General features: G+C 39.7%; 1 protein-coding gene and 1 non-coding gene across 2 annotated transcripts in view; one reads left to right on the top strand and one right to left on the bottom strand.

Moving 5' to 3' along the window:
* Positions 1-18,953, bottom strand: part of LOC126181485 (guanine nucleotide-binding protein-like 3 homolog) — an 87,944-nt gene that overhangs the window by 43,103 nt on the left and 25,888 nt on the right. Inside the window, exon 5 of the mRNA XM_049924775.1 lies at positions 6,547-6,789. Coding sequence (XP_049780732.1) covers positions 6,547-6,789 — 243 coding nt within the window. The remainder of the gene's footprint in view (positions 1-6,546; positions 6,790-18,953) is intronic.
* Trnav-aac (transfer RNA valine (anticodon AAC)) lies at positions 5,180-5,252 on the top strand. Its single transcript has one exon. It is a non-coding gene; the product is annotated as a tRNA-Val (tRNA).

The raw sequence follows: 18,953 nt of genomic DNA, 5'->3' as shown, positions 1-18,953 counted from the left end.
TCAATGTGTTGGAAGAGCTCCAGAGTGGCGTGTATCACGTGTACCTATGATACTTATACCAGAGGTACCTCTCCTGCTGATCCTGTCACCTCTGCAGAAAGTGCAGGATCATTCATCATCCGTCCACTTGATTGCGAGTGGTGTGTCAATGGTAGATCTAGGCGTCCCGCACAGGTTGGATGGGGATGAGGGAGGACTCAGGGCATCGTAATGATCCACCTAACCAACAAGTTTGAGATCCTGTCTTTCACTGAAACTGAAACAGTTTTAGGGAAACCTGCTTTGCCCGGTGTCAGGAGGAGGCTAACACAAAAGGGTAGGGCTCTACTAATCATTGGCAATTCAAATGTACGGCGATTGATAGTACCCCTTACGGGACTCATTCAGTGTGTTGGAGAGGTTAGTCTGGCAGCCATTAGGGCACAGGGTGCAACCAACTGCAGACTGTGGCATGCGTTGGAACAAATAATGCCTACCATTACCTCCAGGGTCAACCTCGGGTCACTCTAGCGACTGGCAGAGAAGGTCAAGAAGACTAGCCTTGCAGATGGAGTTTCAACGAAGCTCACAATTAGGAGCATTGTCCCCAGAACTGATCGTGATCCTTTGGTTCCGAGTCAAGTGGAAGGACTGAACCAGCGACATCGAAGGTTTTGTGACAAGCTAGTCCGCGACTCCCTGATCTTGCACCATGGGGTGAGAACTGCAGGGTTCCACTAAATAGGTGAGGTGTGCACAACAATCAGAGGCTGACACTCAGGTAGTTGACTGTGTGTGGGGTGCACACAAGGTTTTTTTTTTTTTTTTTAGATTAGGCGATTCTCCATCCAATCCAGACAATGATAGCTATAGGAAACCACAAAGTGTCAGTGTAAGATTGAAAGAAATGCTTCCCACAGGTAAGAGTATTAAAATCCTAATGGTAAACTGTTGAAGGATTCGCAACAAAGTGTCGGAGCTTGAGGCACTCATGAAAAGCAGTGAAGTTCACATAATACTAGGTACAGAAAGCTGGTTTAAACCTGAATTTGATATCAGTGAGATTTTTAGGGAAAATTTAAGTGTATATCGAAAGGATATAACTATTTCATCAGACACTGCTTTTCACAATGTAATGGAGTTGCAATTTTTACGTTGTGAAAAGCAGTGTTCGGCAAAATAGTTATAGTGAGAGACAAAAAAACAATGGAACACCACAAAAAAGAGTGAGAAACATGGTTAACAGTGTGAAGAAGGCCAGAACACATAGTTGTGCTTATATGGCAGTAATAAAATTGGTAGCCTGACCTCCAGACCAGATGTGAGGAAATGCAGATCAGCAAATCATTCCACTGATGATGCCTTTGAACAAGATAAGGTGAAACGCGCGTGGGATTAATAAATTAAGTAGGAGCAGGAAAAGGCAATTTTATTTACAAAACAAGTATTTACAAAATGTGTTCTCTGAAAACTGTCACAGATAGCCAGGAACACTACTCATGAGGGAAATATACTGGATCTAACGGCAACAAATAGACTAGCCATCTTTGAGAATGTCCACATCAAAACTGGTATCAGTGACCATGACGTAGTTTTGGCAGCAATGGCAAGGTACAAAGGAAAATTTAACCAAGTAGAAAGATTTATATGTTCAGTAAATTAGATAAAAAATCACTAGTGTCATATCTCAATGAGAAACTCTGAACATCCAGCACAGGGCAGGACTATGTAGAGGAATCCAGGCTCAAGTTTAAAAGAACAGTTCATAATCGTAAGAGACAGTTCATAATGGTCGGGAACCTCCATGGTGTACAGTAGCTGTAAAGAAACTTCTAAAGAAACAGAGATTACTTCATAATAGGTGTAAAACAAAGCATAGCGCTATAGATAGAGAGAGGCTGAATGAAATGCATTTGGCTGTCAACAGAGCGATGCATGAAGCCTTCAATGACTACCATAGCAGAATTTTGTCAACTGACCTTTCACAGAACCAGAGAAATTCAGGTCATATATACAGGCAGTTAGTGGCACCAAAGTCAGTTTCCAGACCCTAGTGAACTGAGACAGGAACTGAAATTGAGGGTAGCAAAGCAAAAGCTGAAATGCTTAAGTCTGTTTTAAAGTGTTCCATTGCAAAGGAAAACCCGGGAGGATTGCCCCAATTTAATCCTCATATCACTGAAAAGATGAATGAAATAAGTATTAGTGTCATGGTGTTGAGAAACAGTGAAATCGTTACAACTGAACAAAGCTCCAGGACCCAAAGATATCCCCGTCAGATTCTATACTGAATTTGCAGCTGAGTTAACCCCTCTTCTAACTATAATCTACAGTAGAACCTTTGAACAAAAAACTGTGCCCAGTTCTTGGAAAAAAGCACAGGCCACACCCGTCTACAAGAAAGGTAGCCGAGGCGATCCACAAAACTACCGTCCCATATCCTTGACATCGATTTGTTGTAGAATCTTAGAACATATTCTGATCTCACACATAATGAGATATCTTTAACAGTATGACCTCCTCAATGCCAACCAGCATGGATTTCGAAAACATCAGTCATGTGAAACCCAACTTGCACTTTTCTCACATGACATACTGAAAGCTTTGTCTCAAGGCAACCAGGTAGATGCAGTATTTCTTGATTTCCAAAAAGCGTTTCATTCAGTGCCACACCTACACTTATTGTTGAAAGTACAATCGTATGGGGTATAAAGTGGAACTTGTGACTGGATTGAGGACTTTTGGTAGGGAGGACAACATTTATCTCGGATGGACAATTATTGTCAGATGTAGAAGTAACTTCAAGAGTGTCCCAGGGAAGTGTGTTGGAATCCTTACAGTTCATATTTTGTATTAATTATCTTGCAGACAGTATTTTTCATAAAATCAGGCTTTTTGCAGATAATGCAGTTATCTACAATGAAGTAAATCTGAAAGAGGCTGCATACATATTCAGTCAGATCTTGATAACATTTCCACGTGGTGCAGAGATTGGCAACTTGCTCTAAATGTTCCAAAATGTAAAATTTTGCACTTCACAAAATGAAAAAAACATACTACCCTTGACTGTTGGAATCAGCCAACTCTCACAAATACTTGGGTGTGACAATTTGTAGGATGGAATTATAACATAGGTTCAGTCATGGGTAAAGCAGGTGGTAGACTTCAGTCTATTGGTAGAATACTGGGTAAGTGTGATCAGTCTACAAAGGAGATTGTTTACAAATCACTAGCACGACCGATTCTAGAATATTGCTCAAGTGTATGGGACCTGTACCAAATAGGACTAACAGGGAATATTGAACGTACACAGAGAAGGGCAGCATGAATGGTCACAGGTTTGTTTAATCCATGGGAAAACTGAACTGGAAGACTCTTGAAGATAGTCGTAAACTATCCCAAGAGTGTCTATTAACAAAGTTTCAAGAACCAGCTTCAAATAATTATTCTAGGAATATGTTACAATCCCCTTGGTATCGCTCACATAGGGATCATGAGAATAAGATTAGAATAATTACTGCATGCACAGAGGCTTTCGAACCATCATTCCTCCCACACTCCATATGTGAACGGAACAGGAAGAAACCCTACTAACTACTACAATGTGAAGTACCATCAGCCATGCACCTCATGGTGGTTTGCAGAGTATAAATTTAGATGCAGATATTCATAATCCTGGAAACAATTTACTTTCTTTGCACACTTAATACATGCGGCCATAGTCATACTCCAGCCAAGTTAAAAGTTATATTGTTGGAAAGTGAGTATCTTCAGAATAATGACGAAAGTCCGTTCAGTGGACACTTAACTGTATCATTATATATTCTTTATATACCTATATATGTTATTGAAGCGTGTGTGTGTGTGCGCGCACATATCTACATTCCATTCCATTCCATTCCATTCAATGTTTTCAATTACCATACTGAAATATTTTTTCAATTTGGCTAATAATAAATACGGTGAATCTTAAAGAACATCAAATGTAAAACTTTACAATTGACTTAATATAGGTTTCCCTGAGGTAAGAAACAAAGTAGCCATAATTTCAGACTGGTATTAGCTGAAGCACAATCGAGGAAAAGAACCCTTCATGAGCATAGTACTAAGACATGCCTCCTGGTGTCATTAAGTATAACTTGTTGCGATGGTCCTTGGATTACTAAACCAAAGGAAATCTGCAATTTCACATATCTACTTTTACATGGTTTTCTATTGCATAAAATGTTCACTCGTAGAGAAAAATGCACGTTCAGCTGTTGTCATCAAATTGTGGAGCACGGCAGAAGTTCTGGAGTAGTTTCAGCAGTCACACTGTTGTTCTCAGTGGCTCGTACAGTCATAATAAAATGAAACATATTTAGTGAGAACAAAAAAACCATTTTATGGTGACTGTGTTTATTCAATCAAGCAAGTGTTGTTCCCAGCAGCATGTCGCTCCTTCTATGATGATAATGCTCTCATTTACTTGGCTGGCGTCGCCCACAATTACTTTTTTGACTACAAATATGGAATAACAATTTTTACCTGAACTCTACAATTATCAGATAGGAATATTATTGAGTCACTGTAGCACACATAGTCAAATGATTTAAGGGCTGAAATTCTCTGTCATTTCTCAGTTTATTAGATCAACATCTTTGTATGGACTAGCATAAAATTCATTGCACTACTATTTACGATATATTTACATTGATCACTATGACCTGACCTAATTTGGCTGACAAAGTGGACCTGCATTTAAGTAGATCCCACACACCTCAATATTATTTCCTCTATTCATTAACCTACACTGCATAAACAACTGAAAAATTATTTGAAAAGAAGCATAAACTGATGTGGAAACAATGTTTGGGTGCTTATGTGGTAGCAATAAATAAACAGTGCACGCAACTACACACACTTATATCTGCTATACTCAGCAAACATCATACCAGTACATTATTAGGTTGATCCATAAATTCATAGCATTTTCCCATAAGTTTAATAAACACAACAGATACTTTTTTCATCAATAATATATTCTCCTTCACTATTTACAACACTCTGCCACTGCTTGTTAACTTAACGATTAGGCAACTGTAGAAATCACATGGTTTCGAGACGAACAACTCCTTTAGTCATATAATTAAATGTTTCCCCCGAGACATTAGGGAGGGCACTCAACTTAGGTAGTTCATGCAGCAATGTTGACCATCATACTGTGGTGGTGTAATGGTTAGCATTTCTGCCTAACAAGCAAGAAGACCCGGGTTCGAGTCCCAGCCGCAGCACAAATTTTAATTCATTTCTTCTGCTTCGATCATTATCCTTTAGTCATGTTTGAAGCATATATCATCTAGAAAGGAAGTTCCTCAAAGGATGTTTGATGCAATATGGAAAACGTGAAAATCCGACAATGCAAGAGCAATCCAACTGCTGTATGTGTTTTAGTCAATCTAGCAGAAAGTAGGCAGGTATTATCATGGAGTACAATCACGTCACACAGCATACCTGGTCATTGTTCTTGGACTGTGTCTGCAAGGTGTCTCAGCTGTTGGCAATAAATGTCAGTAGTGATGATTACACCTCAGGGAAGCAATTTGTTATACACCATGCCATCGCTGTTCCACCAGATGCATAACATCACCTTTTCTAGATGCGCACATGTCTAAGTACGGGGAGTTGTTGCTTTGTTTTGGCTCAACCATTCCTTTCTTTTCCTTATGTTAGCATAAAGATACTATTTCTCAGCATCAGTAATGATACAAGATAGGAATAGTCGGTGTTCACGAGCCAACTGATGACAAGCAAGCAAAGATGCACATATGACCATAGCTTAGAGCATGTGGTACCCATACACCCAATTTTTGAACCTTCCCCACTTCATGCAAATATCACCTGACAGTGAAATAATCACAGTTCATCACATTTGCCAGTTCTCAAGTACACTGATGTGGCTCATTGTGGATTAATGTTTTAAACAATCTTCATCCAACCCCGAAGGTATTCCTGAACATGGAGAGCTACTAATGTCAAAACAGTGCTCCTTAAAAAGTGAAAACCATTTTCTTGCCATGCTGTTTGCCTCTGCTGCTGTCACCGCTCTATTGAACTCGAACAGAAGAATATGTCAGAAATGTTCTGATTTATCCACTTCGCACTCCATTTTCTAGTGTCCACAGCTTCATTAATTAGCTCCAAATGACAATACGCAAACTCAAATAGCAACAGTGAACAACAACAACAAAAATTTTAATCGATAAATAAACCCATAGCAAATGGAATACCAACATGCAAAACAAACTTATGCACAAACCTAATACTTAACTGATCATTTTTTGATGAAGAATGCTTTCATTAAAGAATTAACTAATAAGAATGTCTTTTGCCAATAATGTTTAACTTCTCACTAGGTTGTTTTAAAGAACTCATATGTATTTTGAAAAGTTTACACAAAACAGTATGGTGGTACTCTGGTTCAAGGAAGCTTCTTGCCACTGACTAATTGGGTAGTATTCTCTGTGTTCCACAAAGGTTAAAATACACACAAAATACATCTACCTGCCTCAATTATTTTACACGTACCTATAATTCCAACAGATATGGATGTCTTGATTCCCTTGTTTCGGCAATAATTTGCTAACAGTGACATTAGCAGTTCTGCGCCAAGGCAGGTGGAGCCCTGCATCATCTTATCATTTGCTTGTCGCATCTTCTTCCTGCCCAGCCGCTGGCTTTGCTGCTGTGTGCTAGCCTTGAAGGGTACAGCTGGCACAGTGTGCCTCAAATACTTCAACCAAGCATTTAGATTGTCACGTGGTACCAGATCTATAACAATGAAAAAAAAAATGATGTGGCATAAATATCAAATTTCGTAACAATTTCATAACCAAAAGCTTGAACATTATTCTTTATGAATTTTATTTTATTATCATATGCAACTGTGGAAACACACACACACACACACACACACACACACACACACACACACACACACACACACACACACACACACACACAGAGAGAGAGAGAGAGAGAGAGAGAGAGAGAGAGAGAGAGAGAGAGAGAGAGAGAGAGATTAGAATTTTGTGAAAGCATCACAATCAGAAACATAAAAGTCTCTACGTTAATGGAAAATCCTTGGTGGAATATACATATTTTAAGGAATGAAAGTAACACTAATAGTTCCGATGTTGAGTCAGTGATAGGCACCTAAACAAGACTGAGAATGTTGGGCTTTTTTATGCGAATCCTCCTTTAGAGTTATAGAGTATATATCCACGTACATATACCTGTTCATAATAGAGGGAAACATTCCACGTGGGAAAAATATATCTAAAAAGAAAGATGATGAGACTTACCAAACAAAAGTGCTGGCAGGTCGATAGACACACAAACAAACACAAACATACACACAAAATTCAAGCTTTCGCAACCAACGGTTGCCTCATCAGGAAAGAGGGAAGGAGAGGCAAAGACGAAAGGGTTTGGGTTTTAAGGGAGAGGGTAAGCAGTCATTCCAATCCCGGGAGCGGAAAGACTTACCTTAGGGGGAAAAAAGGACAGGTATACACTCGCGCACACACACACACACACATATCCATCCGCATGTACACAGACACAAGCAGACATTTGTCTGCTTACCAAACAAAAGCGCTGGCAGGTCGATAGACACACAAACAAACACAACGCTCCCGGGATTGGAATGACTCCTTACCCTCTCCCTTAAAACCCAAATCCTTTCGTCTTTCCCTCTCCTTCCCTCTTTCCATATACCTGTTCAGTATCGTATACCAGCTGACTACACTGCCAGCTGAGGGGAGGTGGTGTGGGATGGGCAAAGGGAATAGAGACACAGGAAATGGGAGGCAAGGTTGGAAAAGAGTGGCTGGCAACTTGGAGGAAGAGGCAGAAGTTGCACAGGATATGAATATGGTACAGGTAAACTGGTCTCACTGAAGACGGGGAATTGTGTGCATCGCACAATGATGTGGAGGAGTGGATTGGGAAGAGGCAATAGAACATGGGGCAAGGAAATTGTGGACAGAAGGGTGTGATTGCAGAATGAGAGAAATTAAGGGCCATAATAGAGATGGGGTGAGTGGGAGGCACACACTAGTGGTGATTGAAGCCATGAGGCTTATGGGATTGAAGGATGTGTTGCAAGGACAAATCCCATCAGCACAATTCAGAGCATCTTCTGTAAAACATACAACTCACCGAAGATAGACCCTCAGTTCATTTTTCACAATCAATTTTTATCAAAATTTAAACTGCTCTGCTGTTGGAATGGTTCACAATATTTTATTGCTTTTTATTTCATTTTAAAGATAATTTTATGGTTCAAATGATATCCCTGGTTTGGAAATATGTCTTTTCTCATCATTTTGTTAATTCAAAAATACACTTGCTTCAAAAAGCGCCGATCACAACGATTTTAATTTCTTTAACGTTGATCAGTATTATACAGCAAGTGCTACATTCTCTGATAAAGAACTTCCCCTTTTCAGTTCAATAGGTTATCTATACGAGTACAATGTTCTGAGTCTAAATTCCTTTATTGCAGTTATCTCGAAACCAACAATCTCAAGAGACGTTTACATGAGGTGTATATCCAATGAGAAAATGACACATTGGACTGGGAGTATCTCTCACTCTCTCTTTTCTTTTTTTTTTTTTTTTTTTTTTTTTTTTTTTTTTTTTTTTTTTTTTTTTAACTATTTGACTAATTTGACCAACCTGATCGAACAAAAAGATAATTTAAACAAAATTGGACCTAGTTAATGTTGTTGTTGTTGTTCTGAAGTATCTTTATGATCATAAAAGCTTCCAGGTACCCTGAATGTAGCAGAACCAGTGGGAACTGTCTGAAACTGACCTGATAATTCTGCTTGTGTGACCAAACATACGAAGGTGATGATACATCAATTGTCAGTTCAACTGTTAACAGGCACACAAAGACAGCAGTTTGCTGAATTTGTTGTTTCGTAGTATCAGTCAACTACTGCGAATATTCTACTGATCGAAGGTTTTTGTGGAAATGGTTGTAATTGAAATGTGTACTGACTGAGAACATAGGAGACTATTTGCATATACAGTGATGGAAAAAAAAAAATCACAACTCCAAGGAGGAGTTGTGCAACAAACTTAAGTTGGTAGGCGTGTTTCTACATCTGAAAGATGATATCTATTCAAATTTCACACCACAATATACACAGATAGATAAAAAATCTACTCACCAAGCAGCAACAGGGAACACACACATGAAAGTATCTTAACTTTTACAAGCTTTCCGAGCCAGTTTAAGAGGAAGAGTTTAAGGGGAAGGAAGAGGGGTGAAGGAAAAGGACTGGAGAGATTTAGGGAAAGGGGTACAGTTTAGAAAAGTCACTCAGAACGCCGTGTCAGGAGAGATTTACAGGACAGGATGAGAAGGAAAGACTGATTGTTGGGGATTGCACTGGACAAGATTTGAGAACCTGACAGCTTGAAGATAGAAGACTGGGTAATATGCAAGACAGACATTAATACCAAAACATTGCACATGAGTTAATAAAAGTGAAAAGTTAGGTGTACTGTATGTAACAGAGGTGGAACGGGAGATGGGGAAAAATAGAGCCAGTAAATGACAGATGTAGAAAACTAAAATGGACTGAAGAAAGAAGTAGTTACTACGACGAAATGCTGAGACACAGAAGCAGTTAATGTAATTTAAGCACAGGTACACGGCAAGAACCAACAACATTTTGTAGTACTCGTTCCAACTTGCGGAGTTCTGAGAAACTAGTGTCTGGGGAAGAATCCTCATGGCGCATGTGGTGTAACAGGCACAGAGCTAATGACTTTTACATTATACAGCATGCTCTGCAACAGGATATTGTGTGTTGACTGTATACACACTCTGACTAAGTCCATTCATCATGATTGATAGGGTGGTACTCATGCCGATGTAAAAGGCCGAACAGTGTTTACATAACAGCTGGTACAAGACGTGTCGTTTCACAAGTGGCTCTCCTTCTGATGGTATATGTTTTGCCGGTTACAAGGCTGGAAAAGGTGGTGGTAAGAGGGTGCATATGGCATGTCTTGCAGCGGGGATGGTCACAGGTGTAGGAGCCATAGGGTATGGAGATGGGTGCAGAAGGTGCGTAGGGTCTGATGGGGATATTGCACAGATTGGGACAATAGCTTGGGAGAATAGCTTTTTGTCTCCCTCCCAATCTCTGCAATATCCTCGTCAGACCCTATGCTCCTTCTGCACCTATCTCCATACCCTATGACTCCTATCCCTGTGACTGTCCCCACTGCAAGACTTGCCTTATGCACCCTCCTACCACCACCTATTCCAGCCGTGTAACCGGCAAAACATATACTATCAAAGAGAGAGCCACCTGTGAAACAACATGTCATATACCAGCTGTTATGTAAACACTGTCCAGCCTTATACATCAGCATGACTACCAACCAGTTATCAGTCAGGATGAATGGGCGTCAGTCAGGATGAATGGGCATAGTTAGACTGTGTATACAGGCAACATGCACTATCCTGTTGCCGAGCAGTCTGTATAACATGACAGTCATGGGCTCTGTGCCTGTTTCACCAAACGCACCATCTGGACTCTTCCCGAGACACCAGTTTCTCAGAACTCCACAGGTGGGAACTATCACACAACATGTCCATGGTTCTTGCCATCCATCTGGGCTTAATTTACATTAATTCCTTCCGTCTCAACATTTCTTCACAGTAACTACTACTTTCTGCACTCCATTTTAGTTTTCTACATCTGTCATTTTCTGACCTGTCTATTTTTGCCATTCCCTCCCACCTCTATTACACACAATGCACTCAACTTTTCACTCTTATTAACTCATACATGACATTTTAGTAGTAATATCTATCTTGCATACTACCCTGTCTTCCACCTTCAAGCTGTCAGGTTTTCAAATCTCGTCTGGTGCAGTCCCCAACAATCAGTCTTGCCTTCTCATCCCATCTGGTAACTCTCCCTTGACCCGGGAGTTCTGGGTGACTTTTCTGAACTACACCCTTTTCCCTAAACCTCTCCAGTCCTTTGCCTTTACCCCTCTTCCTTGCTCTTCAACTCTTCTATCAGAAGAAGGAGCTACTGGCTAAGAAAGCTCGTAAAAGTAAACCCTTTTGTGTGTGTATTCCTCAACACTGCTTAGTGAGTAGATCTCTTATCTACCCATTTATACAATACAGTCAAATTTTACACCAGTTGCATAACAGTAGTGCTAATAGTACTACTATGAGGATGCGAATCAGGTTTGCTTAAAAATACATGCTGTAATGATAGTGAGTATTAGTTACCTTTGAGATTAGACTTGGTGAGTTGACTTTAGTCAAGAATGCCTTTAAGGCGACAAAGACGCCAGTGTCAACATCTAACTCACAAGGAGACGGCACGACCATGGGGCCAGGGATTTGTCCAAAATTTTGTATTGTGAAAGAGGACCCCTAACACCTCACGTGGTTAAAGTATTAGAACGCACTACCGGGAAAATCCCGAGAAAAATCGATCCAAAGTTTCTTAGGTGCCTTATGAGTATACAATGTTAGTCAATTGCCGAGACGCCATCCAGAGTAGATGGTTAGGGCTTGGACTCTTATACCAGATGTCTCGGGTACTATTCCTCCTCGGGTACTTTTTTTTTCTCTGTTTCATTTTCTTTTGTTATTCCACCAATTATTCAAAAAGTTTCTCAAACCTACATTATTTTTAAAACATTATTTTAGCCCAAGAACGTAAAATTTTTCATTCACTGAAAAACATACATGCTTGTTGTTCTATTTGGTTTTATGGAGTTTAAAGGTTTAAATGGGCTTTGTAAGGATCCCCTCGGGATTATAACGTTCATTTGCGCATAGGACTGTGCGCGAGCCGCGAGAAGTAAATGGCAGTTTGTTTTTCGATTTCGTCGTGAACAGATGTGCCGGTTTCAAATTTCAACATGTTATTCCGAACCGAGGTTAAGCATGTCGACTGAAGAAGTTGCTGGCTTGTCTGGAATAGGAGAAGAAATTCCTGAAGAATCCATTCATAGTGATCCATCAAAATTACGATTGAAGGACGCAGTGGTGTATTATGAAAAGCTGTTGATGGAAAATAATTTAATTGCATCGACATCTTCGGAAGAAATCTCTCGCGATGCTGTGTCCTTGTTTATAATTATTATATGTATAAAAATTGAATGTTTCCCAATTGACTTTGTTATTCTGATTAAAAACCCAATGTTCCGCCTCATATACTTTAAATGAAAAATGGAAAACCCACCGCCATGTATTGTGTTGTTGGACAAAAAGAAAATAATTTTTATTCAACAATGTAACTAATTTGATAAAGATAATGTAGGTTTGGGAAACTTTCTGAGTAATTGGTGGAATAACAAAAGAAAATGAAACAGAAGGGGAAAAGAGTGACAGAGGAGGAATCGAACCCAAGACCTCTGGCGTAAGAGTCCGAGTCCTAACCATCTACGCCGGACAGCGGCTCGGCAATAGACTAACATTATGGACTCATAAAGCACCTAAGAAACTTTGGATCGATTTCTCCCGGGGTTTTCCTGGTAGTGCGTCCTAATATCTTAACCATGTGAGGTGTTAGGGGTCCTTTTTCACCACACAAAATTTCGGACAAATCGCCAGCCCCACGGTTGTGCCGTCTCCTTGTCAGTTTGACTGAGGTTGTATAATAGGGCTACGAGAAGCTGGATGTTCCTTCTGTGATACTGTCGAAAGACCTGGCAGGAATGTAGCCACTGCACACGATTGCTAGCAATGGTGGTCACGAGAATTTACAGCTGCAACAAGATTAGGCTCCAGATAGCCAAATGGCACTACAGAGAGGGAAGACCATCATAGCTCTGGTGCATCATACTGCATCTGTAGCAACAGTTTGAACAGAAGTTGGCACTAGAGTGACACAATGAACTATTACAATTTGGTTACTGCAAGGGCAGCTCTGGGCCAAAAGCCCTGTGGCATGCATTCCACTGATCCCAAACTACCACCATTTGTGGCTTCAATGGTGTCAAGTGAGAACTCACTGGAGGACAGTGTGGAGGTCTGTTATGTTTTCTGATGAAAGCTGGTTCCGCCTCAGCGATGGCTGTGTGTTGGTTAGGAGGCCAGTTGAGGGCCTGCAATCAACCTGTCTGTGTGCTACAAGCATTGGACCTACAACTGGAAGTACGGTCTAGGGTGCGATTTCTTATGACAGCTAAAGCATTCCGTGGTTAACCCAAGCACCCTGACTCAAAAATTGTATGCCATCCAGTGATTCAACTTCTTGTGCTGCCATTCATGAACAGCATTACAGGATGTGTTTTCCAGCAGAATAATGCTCATTGCTGTTGAAACCCAACATGCTCTACAGAGAGATGACATGTTGGCTTGGCCTACCAGATCACCAGGATTGTCTCATATGTCGCAGCTTCAAATAACTTGTTGCACAAGACACACGTCAAAGAGACATCACTATTCAGGAGTGGAACTACCTAGTTAGGTTGTGGTACATAAAATTTTTACTTTCCAGTGTGGAATATTGAATGGCCCTCTGTATGTATAGTGTAGTTTCTTTTTCTTATGCAACTGTTAAGGTGACAGTGTCTTTTTTTGTTATTAATCTGGCAAGAGCAGTCTCATTTATCTTCCAGATAAAATGATTGCAATTTGAACAAGTGCTTTGTTGACAGGATCTAGTTTTCGAAACACTCCTTTTGAATTCCTCGCATTTATTGCTTTGTCCAGCATGTATTTTGATGCAGGTGGAATGTGATGCAAAACACTGGTTGGACTTGTGAAATAGGTAGTAGGATGTGATATATGTAGAGAGAGAGGTCTGTTTGTTTCAGGAATGTGGTGACTGCCCTGGGAAGGGGGTATAATGCAGCAGAATGGGATGACATTTTCTGAATACACTGAAACCATGCCAATTCAAGAATACAACACAAATTATGTGTATTGTAAACACTATTAGTAAACAACTTTCAGTGTTATTTCTGAATGTGTCTGTTACAGCCTTGGCAATGATGATGTTCTGATCATGCTACTAATGTAATTATGAAATTAGATGATAATAAAGACACATGAACATTGTCAATATATAAACACTGCCAATATTTAATCCCGTAATATTTCAACAGTAAAAAGCAATTGTTCAGTGAAATGTATCTTGTGTGAATTAAACAAATTAGTGTTAGCAATCATTTAGATGTTTTGAGTTAGTTACATTCTTAAAAGTGCTCCAGTTCATTATTAATAAATGTAACTTCCCCTAATTTTACACAAGTTGAACAGTATAAAATTTTTAAGCACAATTGGCTGGATTTGTAAAATGTTTAGTCCTGTTTTTGATCACAATATAAAGTCCTTCATCAAAGGGCTTTATATTGTGATCAAAGACTGGAATAAAAAGCATTTGACAATACCTGGATCACTGCTTATACTTGTGACTATGTCGCAGCTTGTGAGACTGGATTTATAATATCATTAATTAATACTTGTTTGATTTTCACAAACTTAAGAATCATTCATTGTAAATTCATAAGAGTCACATTGCCAATAACGAAGTGCATGTACTGCAATTTGAGGATGGAATTTAAAACAAGTGGTTGAAACCATATGAATGCCAGTGCTGGAACAGAGCTTGCAATGTAAATGCTGTGCATGTCCGTCACAATTGTCTGTACTGTAATAAATAGTGAAAGTCAATCTTTGGTGTGTGGACTACGTTGTTCAATAACCAACATGCCACAAAAATGTCCTGATATTGCTAACAATGTATCGCAGGCATGTTAAATTCAAAAAGTCATTATCTTACAGAGCTGCACCACTCACGTGTCGAACTGGAGATTTTAAGTATTGAAATGTGCTCATAACATCACTGGCATATTTCAAGAGTACTCGCCCAACAGACATAAGCAGTTACCGTATTTACTCGAATCTAAGCCGCACTTTTTTTCCGGTTTTTGTAATCCAAAAAACCGCCTGCGGCTTAGAGTCGAGTGCAAAGCAAGCGGAAGTTCTGAAAAATGTTGGTAGGTGCCGCCACAACTAACTTCTGCCGTCGAATATATGTAGCGCTACAAGGGGATGCTTTGTAGGCACAGAGATAAATACTGGCGCCAAAATTTCTGCGTCAGTAAATAAAAAAAAAAAAAAAAAAAAAAAAAAAAAAAAAAAAAAAAAAAAAAAAAAAAAGGTGGAAGACGAGCTTTTTTCTCCGTCCCGAGTTTCGACCACTGCATTTTCGTACATTATCCAACGAAGTAAATACAAATTCCGTATTGTTCATCTTCGAATGTAGCAGAATTTCAATGTACTACGAAAATCTGACTGGCAAGACTGTTTGGGATGTTTGTCAATATGGCCAACTCTACGTGTTGAATTTTTTACTACCTGTGAGAAGAGGTGGTTGCTAATAGGAACCTGACGAAATGTGAATCACATGCAGTATTCTCTTCACCATAAGAATAATATGAATGTAAACATTATGCCACGTATTCTTTCGTGTTTGCTGCTATTTCATTTAAATCCTATCTGCCTAATAAACTACGAAACTAGAGTGAGACAACAGCAAACGCGGAAGAATATACGTATCGTGTCATGTTTACATTCGTATTTTTCTTATGCCTAATAGTGATACAGTCAGAAATTAAGCACGGCAACTGATTAGATTTTTAAATCTAAGATGACTAATTCCTGTGCAGAATTTGACGTACTAGAGAAGCGGCCGCAAAGATTTTCAAACGGAGAAAAATTTTCGTCTAACTCTCGTTCAGAACATATTCTATCATACGCAGTCTATTATTTGGTTCTTGTTGATCATTATCAAAGAAAGCAGTGTAAGTAACAACAAATAGCAGTCTCTTGCCATTGTTTCGCTAGTGAGACGATTCCTCTCTTTTCTTTTTTTTTAATTGTAAGCGGCGGTAGCGCGCACAAAAGCAAGCCATGCCGCGCGCGGCGACAGGCCGTAAACACGCACTATCAGAAGGAGACAGACAATGCATGACACAGTACAGTAATGCATTTTCAGCTCAGAGTGACGTTAACACCTATAACAAAGAAAACGGCACTTATCAGATCAAAGCAAAATAAGCAATCGATTCAAACCAGATGAAGCACGTGAAAAGGAAGGGTACCCCTATAAATACGGACGGAGCGCCTGACGTATAGCAATGGCTACCTGGTAAAGCTTAACTGCTAAGCTTACGACTCGAACCAAACTCCTGTAGCTGTATCATCATTCATTCGACCTAAATTGTGTCTCGTATTACAATGGACCAACTTTGTTTTGATTTGGAGGTGCGGCCTAAAACTTTTCTCTCCCCTTGAATTTCGAGTCTCAAATTTCAGGTGCGGCTTAGATTCGGGAAAATTTTTTTCCTCGATTTCGAGTCTCATTTTTCGGGTGCGGCTTAGATTCGAGTGCGTCTTAGATTCGAGTAAATACGGTACACAAGCAATGTGGGAGGAGAATCAATCGATTAAGAAAACAGTAGCCACAGATACTTTCATTAGTGAACTTCGAAAAATGGACTGCAAAACCAATAACACATCAAATATATGAAGAAACTGCAACAATGACATATCACAGAAGTGAAGGGATGTGTAGCGGGTGAACAACTATGTTTAATGCTCGATTTCAATTTTGCTGAGAAATCACCTGTGATTCTGCCACAGGAAGAGGTTTCATTGGGGGGCTTCATTGGAGTTATGACTACGTTTCAATTTGTACAGGGGCACCACTTTCAAAATAAGACCAAAAGTGCTACAGTTGTTGGTGAAGACAGAAGACATGACTCAGTACATGCAGTTTTTGAAACACGCAAAATTTTTCAACAGCTACATACACAGGGAGCAAAAATCTTTTTTTTTTTTTTTTTCTCTCTCCAATGGTGGGCTTAGTCATTTCAAAACTCGCTACAAACTTTTTGAGTTCACCAAGTCAGCAGGAATGGGAACACAGTGCTGATGGCCACAGGAAGGGACTATACAATGGTGTGTTGGAGGCCCACTGAAGTACCACAATGTGTACAGCAGAATTTCAGAATATTTGGTTGTGAGTAGTGAAGTCATACACAATAACCACCTATATACTGCTGCTCAAAGACAAAGTTGCAGAATTTCAACAGCAGAAAAACGGAAGAATGGTCCAACTAGATTGACCCTGTGAAGGGAGTTTAGTAGATATGTCTGGACTCGAATTAATGGGCAAACTTACGCACATCTATCACATGCAAGTCTGCACCACTGCCCCAAGGGTACATAACAGGAACTACAGGCTTGTTTACGTTGTTGAGTGTGAAAGTTGATATTTTTGTAAAGCTGCTATTTACTCATATTGCAACTTCTGAGAGCTCTAACTTCATATTTTTAAGCAGTTTTTATATCATGTTGTTACAAGCAAATGATTATGTTTACATTCCACAGCATTTTAGACACAGAGGACATAATTATCTATGCAGCACTTGCTGTGATAGTATTCACCTCAGTTGTCGGGAAGCAGGCGGAATGACAATGTATTGCCAAGAGGTATGAATAGGATTTGACTCTGGCTGGGAAGAAGGAACATATATTCCCTGTTAATGAAGGAGTTCAGGCTCAAAGATCCACAGAAATTCACGAACTTCATCAGAATGGATGAGCCTTGTCAATCATACACGATGGAGTATGCACAAATGACACACAAATAAGGAAAGCTACTTCACTATAGTGTGACTGCAAAGAGACAAAATGTCTTTTACAATCCGCAATGGTTGAGGCTGTAACAACTGCTCTGACTTGTGGACCTATTCTCTCAACACTATCCTTCTTGGAATACTGAAGTAATACAAAAGGTGCAATAAAATTTAATGCATGTAGTACTTTAATCAATTAAGGTGATATGTACATGTACCGGAAAGTAAAATTATACATACATAAAATATATAAATCAGAATTAAACATTTGTAGATGTACCTTATTACGGTAAAATGTATCTCAGAGGGCTTTCCAAAAAATTCCGAAACTTTTCTACACTTACGTTTTATTTATTGTGCATGATCCTTCGAAATACTCTCCTCCACAATTGATACACCGCTCTCAATGCCGTTCCCACTTCCGGAAGCAGTCGTGGTATGCCTCTTACTAGATTGCGTGAAGCGCTATCTGAATTTTCTTTCATCTCTTCTTTCATTGTAAATCTTTGTCTTTTCAACACAGATGTCACAACACGTCCCGATAGTATCAACGATTAATAGTTTATCCCTGTGGCATGGATTCATGATGAACTAATTCTTCAAAGTCAAAGAAAACTATAAGCATGGCTCTGATATTTGACCTGACCTCACGAGCTTACTTTGGTCTTGGAGGTCCTTTCCCGACCCACTGCGAAGACTGAACCCTGTTCTCAACATCATAACTGTTATGATTCTCTTAAGAAATATCTCTTTCTCATTTGCGTAACACAAAAGCTCTCCACAGATAGCAAGGTGAATGTCTTTCTGATCTTGCCTCATGAGCCATGGGACCAACTTGGTGGCAACATGTAAGGCATTCCAAAGATTTCATAACATGATCCAACTGAAACGTTACATTCTTCTGCAGTCTCTTGGGCAGTCAGTCTTCGATTAACACACACAATTCCGTTGATGTTCCTGACCTGAGCATCGTCAGTAGACATCAAAGAGCGTCCTGAAGGAGGATCATCTTTAACTTCCATCTTGCCGTTTTTGAACAGTGTGAACCATTTGTAACACTGAGTATGGCTTAAGCACTCATCACCATAGGCTTCCTGCATCACTTGGTGTGTCTCTGTAAAGGTTTTCTCCTCTAATCTGCCATCTCGAAATTCACAAACTGTGCAACACAATGTCCTTCTCAACACAGCAATGAATAATATCTAACAGACATACAGCAATTAAACTTCCAACAGTTACACATTAAACATAGGTGTGTGCAGGGACATCAACTGCATTTCGTGCCA

This window comes from Schistocerca cancellata, chromosome 1 (genome assembly GCF_023864275.1).
Source record: "Schistocerca cancellata isolate TAMUIC-IGC-003103 chromosome 1, iqSchCanc2.1, whole genome shotgun sequence".
In the NCBI taxonomy this organism is placed as follows: Eukaryota; Metazoa; Arthropoda; class Insecta; order Orthoptera; family Acrididae; genus Schistocerca; species Schistocerca cancellata.
The sequence above is the reverse complement of the archived record's forward strand: the minus strand, read 5'-3'. Positions and strand labels throughout refer to the sequence as shown.